This window comes from Salarias fasciatus, chromosome 15, assembly GCF_902148845.1.
Source record: "Salarias fasciatus chromosome 15, fSalaFa1.1, whole genome shotgun sequence".
Lineage (NCBI taxonomy): Eukaryota > Metazoa > Chordata > Actinopteri > Blenniiformes > Blenniidae > Salarias > Salarias fasciatus.
In genome coordinates, this window is record NC_043759.1 from 9,611,906 (window position 1) to 9,619,835 (window position 7,930).

Here is a 7,930-nt window from a genome sequence, read left to right on the forward strand (position 1 = left end):
CCCATACATATAATGAGACAGTTTAGCTCAGTTTAGCGGAAGCCAGTGTGCTAACCCATAGCCTCTATGGGTTAGCCACTTCCTGAACTTCAGGAGGCTCCTTGTTTCCTGTCTTTCATGATAGGATGAGCTGATGAATGCAGGTGTGTCTGAGGTTGTTACAGAGGTCAGACACACCTGCATTAATCAGCTCATCCTATCATGAAAGACAGGAAACAAGGAGCCTCCTGAAGTTCAGGAAGTGGTTGAGTTGTGCATAGAGTCCATAGGGGCCATGAGAGTAGCTACAGTCCAGTAACACAGAGGTCTCAAATTTCATGCTTTCTAGAACATTTGTGTTTAACAATGAGGTTCTTACTGGATAACTAATAAGTGACTGCGTTATATTTGGGATAATACATAATACTTCATATTTATTTCAGGTAGCAATTTAATACAAGATAACTAAAGGTGCACGACAGAGAAAATACTGACTACCAATCAGTTAATGGATGAAATGAAAATATTTATTAAATCTCAGCTTAATATTTTCCCTGAAAACCCAGAGCCAGTGGTGAACAATTCTGTAGTCCACTTGCTTGGTCAAAGTTTTGTATTGTTGCAATTTATTGTTGCAATTTTTGACAACACAGTAACATTTTTTTCAGGAAGCAATTTATTGGCGTTTGACTCTCATGTATTAGATGGAAACATTGTAAAACAAAAATCTAATTTTAGACAATTTAATAGTGCAATTGAACTCTTTAATAGAATAAAACAAAGCTGCATAGAATAGAGTTGTAAAGAAACACTGCTATTATTGCATGTGGAGTGAATGAACATGATTCTAGGAACATTAAGAACAGGAAGCTGGAAGTTTCAGTGCATACTTGCTGAAATATGTTATTAATTTGTTATCCTTAAAGGTGCGTTGCTCAAAAACATAGCACTACGAATACAACTTGAAACAGGATGCAACAGTGTACAAAAGACGTGTACCGTAAACCCTCGCTTACACCAACTGTTGAGAAAATAAACATTATACATTCAAAACACAAAACAATTGACATTACTTTGTATGAAAATTAATGTTACAACAGCAAAAGACGAGCAGAAATAAAAGGAAATGTAAACCAGTAGCTGCAGTAGTAGTCCGCTGTGAGGCACATCTGTGGGAGTTGAGACTGGCTGACGTGAAACCGGCTTGAAACCGCCGGATGCCGCCCACAAAGTCAGAGGTGGCGGCGCCCCAGACTGCGCCGGGCGTGCTGTGGAACCTGCAGCAGAAAAGGAGTGTCAATACGCAGAGCTGCATCAAATATCATCACAACATGTCGAATTTAGAAGAAGCATTAGGAGCAGACCGTGGGTGTTTCTGGGCTGCCAAAAGGTGAAACTTCAAGCGAATTCTCTTTGTCTGAGGAGCAGTTGTGGCGATACTGGGAGAACTTTCTTTTCAGTGCTTCAGCAATAAGCGCTGCTGGGTCGCTGAGTATGGCTGCGCCTCCTTTGCTACGTCTCCTCTTGACTGGTGTGCCTCCTGGTGATCTAAAAGCAAAAAAAAAAAAAAAAAAACAGAAAAGAAAAGGTTTTTCATCAAAGAACAGCTGATATATAGGGACAAATGAAAGCATATGGAATTCTGGGAAAACATACATGTTGGAGGGTGAATGATGATCAGAAACACTGACACAAAAAACACACACATCCTGACGCCTACCTCTTCACCGAGCGCAGTTTAACTTGATTTAAGTCCCTCAGCACATCCAGCATGGAGGGGATCCCTTTATTATCTGAGCCCGAGCTGATTTGTGAGTCCTGAGGCTTGAGCTGGCCCTTATCAAGGTCTTTCTCATTTTTCCTGCGCTGGAGGATCAGCTCAGTCACAGACTGGGTCTCAGTGGAGGAACCGGAGCAGGGGGGAGGAAGAGGAGGAGGAGGAGGAGGAGGAGGAGGGGGAGGAGGAGGAGGCAGAGCGGCACATCGAGGTGTGGAGGTGAGCGGGGACGGAGACGTCAAAGGTGAAGACACGCCATTCTGGAAGTCACTTGAACCTAAAAAAAACGAAAAAAAGTTAAACATTATTGACAAGTCAACAAAAATAGAGATTATATTTATTATTCCGTAACTATTTGAAAAATATGTGAACTATGCAAAGTACCTGAAGCTGGAGCAGCAGTGACGATCATGGCTATCTGAGCTCGTAGCTTCAGCAGCTCGCTCTCTAACGCTGTGATCTTCTTCAGAGCGTCCGGACCGGCCGTCTGCCTCACACCTCGTCCTCCCCTCTGGGCTTGAGGCGGCGCTGGTCCCCGGTATCCCACCGCTTCCTTATTCACAGCGCTCTGCTTTCTCGGAGGTAGATGGTTCCTGTCAAAACCGCACGAGTCGTAATGTATGGCTGCTCCATCTTCATTATAAAACTTCACTTAGTACTAGTACTGCTCCATTCAGGAAAATAATGACTTTTGTAATGACACTTTGTTTTCAAAAAGAAGTTTTGGTGATATACACTTGGTGAAAGGTTCAACTGAGGATTACAAAAACACACTAAATATAAGAAGATGAGAATGCAGCCTATGTGTGACACTAGTCAGGTATATGAAGACGTATGTGTAGAGAAGACCCAACTTAAAGAAATTTGTGCAAGAATCTCTAATTTTTGTCCTTACCTGGTTTTGGCGAAGCTGTCTCCCTCATCCTCCAGCACCCACATGACATCGGCGAACGAAGGGATTGCCGGCGTTTCCACGGTGATGTCCACATATCCGTAAGGTCTGTAGGCAAGTAGCGGGACCTAGAAACAACCGCGGACAGTTAAAAGACTTGAATTATATGGCACGCTCAAATCTCAAAGCATTAATGACATTGGCGCAACAATGGTGAGGGTTGCCCAGGTGCACAACCTCCATTGGAGGCAGCTTAGGGTCCAGTGTCTTGCAAAAGGACACACACATATTTCTAGAACTGTATAACAACATCAATAAAGTTGGTTTTACGTACAGAAGCAAATGTAACAGATAGGAATAGAACTCACTAACACTTTTTCTTTCTCAGTTGTGTAAAAACAAATCCAAAGCTTGCTGAGTTGCAGTAATAGAGCTTTTTGTAATGTTTCACACATCTGAAAACACAATACCTGAAAATGGACCCGTGGCGTTGGCGTCAGTGGCAGATTTGTTCCAATCATCCGGACTATGCTGCGATACTGACCGCACAGCTGACTGTCCCACACTGGCACCAGCTGCAGATTTAAATGAGGCACAGAAAACACATGAACTCATGTATTTATTTAGAAATAAATAAAAATTCTGTCAGGTTGCAGTGGCGTGAAAATGAAATGACTGTCTTATTTCACTTTGAAATCTGTTAAAAGAGACACTGATGACACAAAGTTTCAATATCACATGAAACTAAACAGACGCCACATCCTCCCATTCCTGCAGGTTACTAAAGTTGTCTGACCATGAATAGATAATGAAAAGTACAGTCTCTGAGCAAAACTGAATTTACATTTTCATTGCTCTTTTTAAGGGAGAATCAACCCTTTACTCCAGATTAAGCCTATTATCATCAGAATCTGCTTCCTTTAGCTTTAACTCAAACAGTAATTAAAGGAATTTCCCTCTAAGGAAGACCGGCGTCATGAGGCCTGGAGGCCCTTTCGCTCGGCTCTCCTTCCCTCGGAAATCCTCAATCAAACAAAAATTATTGACTTGATTACATCTAAAATGGTCACGTTTTGACATTATTGGCTGTTTAGAATGTTAAAGTCAATGAAAAAAACCTAGTTTTTATTTACTTATGTACCTAGCTTGAAATTCAGAAGAAAAAAAAAATTCCAAACAAAGACTAGGAAAGAGAAAAAATCTTGTAGACCAAAATTATCTCATAAAAATTGTGGAAGTAAAAAAAAAAAAAATCTTACACAAGAGCTCACTCTTATTTGGTAAAACTCAAGTGAACTTCTGTCTCAGCCCTAAAAGGAGTGAATGCCAGTGTGAGTGATCGTCTGTCTCCTGTTTGCCCTGTGATCTACTGTCCAGGGTGTAACCTGCTCTCAACCATAGTAAGCTGAGATTGGCTCCAGAACACTGTGACCCTGCACTGGATGGAGCAGGACTGAAGAGGGATGGATGGATGGATGGATGGATGGATGGATGGAAGGATGGACATTATTTAGGTTAAATTCCATTCATCTCTGCACTGACTTACTGGGTGAAGGCTGCAGGTCCATGGGCTGGACTGACACATCTTTATCGGTTCATCTGAGAACTTACCATTTCTGGAGGAACCCCAAAATACTCCAGCACCATGTGCAGCACGTGCACCATGTCCTCCACTAGAGACATTGCGAGGGCTTCTTCCTGCACCAGCTGACAATCGCAAAGCTCGTCTTTCTGCTGACTGACTTGGAGAGCGGCCAACAAAGAAAGGATGCCAGTATATTACATACTTTACACCTGGAAAACAATAGGAAAATGGAAAAAGGCGCGCAGTGAATATGTGATCACACTGAAAAAATCAAAACATGGAAATCAAAAACTGATCAGATGTCAAACCCTGAGGTAACAGAAAGTGATGCTGATTGAGGGGATGATCAGGATGCTGATCCAGGATAAGATACGACCGTATCCACAGTGAATGGTTTACAATAAAGTGTAGTCGTTTTAAAATAAAGTTAAAACCCGGTAACCTTGAGTTGTGAGCAGTGCAGGGAGCCTGGGACGAGCACCGCACCGCGAAAACCTGCAGCGATCATCAAAAAGTAACGGAGAAGATGCTGAATAACAAGTCTGTTTACTCACCGCCACGAAATGCTCATCTGAAGCTACATTTCCCCTGAAAGTCTTGGAGGAAAAATAATTTACAACAGCTTCCTTCTTCTTCTCTTTCTGTTCTCACGCGTCCAGGCACAAGTCTGAAGTCAAATAAAGCCGCAGCAACAACGCGGCCTCTGATTGGCTGCGGAGACACAACAACACGGAAGAGCCAATAGGAACGCAGGACGTTGGCTTGCCGGTCAGCCAATCCCGTGTCGTGAAATGTATGCACCAAATTTGTATTTCTGTGCACGAGCTGCTTCACTTCTGTGTTGGTAAGAAAGTCTCTTCAAACCGACATTTACACTATTTGTGTTTCTTTCGGCGTTTATAAACTGCTCATATTTAAATTAGTTTGCGTTTGTTATTCCAGGCGGTGACATGAAACAACAGGAAAAGTGTTTTTTTTTATTTAGTTTGCGGCCTGTCAACCTGCCGAAAGTCGTTAGCTAACCTCGTTAGCTGCTGTTAGCGAGATTTAATATCTGCAAAACAAACGAATAAAATTGTTGACATTTTTAATCATAATATAATAAACCACTTGATATGTTTTGTACAGAAACAGTCTCTTCACTTCAGCTCCAGTATAAGACATAATTTATATTTTGACTATCAATATCTTGACAATACATTGTACTTTACAAAGCTAAATTTCACCTTGTCCAACAGTAAGATAAAGATTTTTATAAACTCTGAGTGGATTTTGGATAACACAAAGATCTGATCTTCATTTTTTAAAGTGCAAAAACAGTAAAATTTTACCTTTCTTTACAAAGATATACAGGAAATACGTTCAAACCAAACTTTTGAGAAAGGCATATAAAATAAAGTAAAAGTTGTATTGAAATAAAGGTGATATAATAAGTAGAGTCTATTATTTAATGGAAATCCTGAGCAAAAAATTGTGTTTTAAGGCATGATTTAAAGAAGTGTGTAGTAGTCAAATGAGAGACTAACTCCTGGATCATGCCTACTGTTCATTGTGTCTAACAGTGTCAGGTGTGGTGAAATCTGTGAAGATGATGGACGCACTGTCAGTGGTGAGTCAGCTGAGGGATCTCGCCTCGGAGCCACAAAACCGAGAGGTCATCGTCCAGGACCAGGGATGTCTCCCCGGCTTGGTTCTGTTTCTGGACCACAAAGACCCAGAAGTTCTGTTTGCCACACTGCAGGTGGGGAAGTGAATATAACTAAACAGTCTTTTAGTGCTGTAGCATCCACAGCATGTCACGCAGGTGTTCAAAAGGTGGTATTCCCATCACTTTAAAAGTAAATACATGTGTTTTTCTCTTGTGTTCACAGACTCTACGCTACCTAGCTGAGTCGCTTCCCAACATCCCCATCATGAAGAATGAGCTGGGTATGATGGTGAGCCTGGAGACTCTCATTGCACGGTGAGACTATCACATTTTGGGTTTGTTCATATTGTTGAACTCCTCGATTCTTCTTCATTTTGTCATGTGGTTATATGGAAACGTTTTTATGGTAACTGCAGTTTAATAATCTGTTAAATGTCAAGCCAGTATTTCCTCTAAACCAGACTGTAATGTAGTATTTCTGTGTACAGGGAAGGTCTTTCTCCAGACATCACAGCTTTGGCACGGGAGGTGTATGATATTCTTAAAACTCCCGCAAATCTGCCACCGAGCACACCGGAGAGGAAAAAGAAGTCCCAATTTTTTATCAACTCTTCCAACAAAAAGGCCAAATCAGTGACTCTGCACATCAAGGGGCTGGACAGCACGGTGAGCAGGCTGACTGCCGAGCAAGTTTTATTTCCAGGAGGAGTGAGAGCCGGGCAGTTTTACTCACGCAGTCTCTCCTCTCTGCTGTGAAGGACCAGCGAGGTCTGTGTGAACAAGCTCTTCTGAAGGTCAGAGGAGTCATCAGCTTCACTTTCCAAATGGCGTCCAAGAGATGCACGGTCCGCATCCGCTCAGACCTGCCCACAGAGGTAACAAACGCTGCGCACTACACTGCTTTTATATTGGTTTCTCCAGTCATTATAGAAACAGTGACAGTAACCCTGGCACCTTTGTTGACGTGTCCTGATTCCCAGAGTCTGGCTACAGCCATCGCAGCCACCAAGGTGTTATCAGCCCAACAAGTGGTGAAGAATGAGGCAGGAGAAGAGGTTTATATCGCTCTCAACCCGTCTGGAGCAGAAGTGCCGCAGAATTCAGCCCTGCCAGATTACCTCCCGGAGGAGGAGGAGAGCCCGGGGAAAGATTTGGACAAAGCCATCTCACGCAGCACGGCGAAGGAAGACGCCAGCGGGAGCTGGCTGAACGCCGCCGCCAGTTTCCTCACCAAAACCTTTTACTGGTGAAGCCGTGACAAACTGTTCAGACTATCCTCTCTGTACATGTGGATATCTCTCAGTTTGTGATTATTGACCACTGACACATTTGTATAAATGCTGAATTTCAAGTCTATTCCTGTTTGAACTGAAAGGAAGTCACACTACTCTGCTTTGTTGTTCTATCCACTATTTCCAAAAAATTGTAAATAATTCTTTTCTCCAGATTTCCCTTCAGTATTTCAAAACTTTTTTTGTTGTAATTATTTTGGTGTATGCCGAAATAAATGTACAAATGATCACAGCCTCGTGCACATGCGCTTTGTTTTTAAGTTTTCCGTTTAAAAAGTAGACAACAATCAGTAATCAATTCAAAAAGTTTAATTTCCTTGTCAAACAGCTGCAACAGTTTGAGTTTTACAGTGGTGCAGGGAGCTCGTATAAAGGGCCCATCAGTCGTCAGAGCTCGGTGGTCTTAATAAAATATGGAATTTTTTTTACATAATTTATAGTGTTAACGGCATGCTCTGTTTCAGTGGTAGAAACCCGCAGTACACAAGACGAGTGAGGTTTATTCCATATACTGCAGGATGAGAACATAAAGAGAGCTTAAGTGCAAAAGTCTGGAAACCATAAGCAGCAGCTGAGCGAGATGAAGAGGGAACCACAGAAGTGTAACGCTTTGCTTTTACACTTGATTCAGTCCGTTGTGTCAAGAAAATGAAAGGAAAATAAACTGAGCTCTTCCACAAAATGATAAATCAGTTGAAGGAAGCGTCTGGAGGCTCGGGTCAGGAATGCATGTGTTAAAAGTGAGAATAATCCAGAG

General features: G+C 42.2%; 2 protein-coding genes across 3 annotated transcripts; one reads left to right on the top strand and one right to left on the bottom strand.

The window, feature by feature from the left end:
• Window positions 1-573: 573 nt before the first annotated feature.
• Window positions 574-4,889, bottom strand: mtfr2 (mitochondrial fission regulator 2). The gene is made up of 8 exons (XM_030109821.1): window positions 4,788-4,889; window positions 4,260-4,442; window positions 3,119-3,223; window positions 2,652-2,776; window positions 2,141-2,349; window positions 1,700-2,033; window positions 1,344-1,527; window positions 574-1,256 (listed from the first exon to the last, which is right to left on the bottom strand). Exons 2-8 carry the CDS (start codon window positions 4,329-4,331, stop codon window positions 1,212-1,214), a joined length of 1,074 nt encoding a protein of 357 aa, XP_029965681.1. The 5' UTR covers window positions 4,332-4,442; window positions 4,788-4,889; the 3' UTR covers window positions 574-1,211.
• Window positions 4,890-5,039: 150 nt separating this feature from the next.
• On the top strand, window positions 5,040-7,397 carry armc1l (armadillo repeat containing 1, like). Of its 2 annotated transcripts, none has more exons than XM_030109822.1 (6): window positions 5,040-5,077; window positions 5,796-5,974; window positions 6,105-6,196; window positions 6,355-6,547; window positions 6,640-6,756; window positions 6,862-7,397. In XM_030109822.1, the coding sequence occupies exons 2-6, from the start codon at window positions 5,822-5,824 to the stop codon at window positions 7,129-7,131; spliced, it is 825 nt and encodes a 274-aa protein (XP_029965682.1). In that variant the 5' UTR covers window positions 5,040-5,077; window positions 5,796-5,821; the 3' UTR covers window positions 7,132-7,397. The 2 variants fall into 2 exon arrangements, with proteins under 2 accessions (XP_029965682.1, XP_029965683.1); XM_030109823.1 differs by having other exon boundaries at window positions 6,370-6,547.
• The last annotated feature ends 533 nt before the right edge of the window (window positions 7,398-7,930 follow it).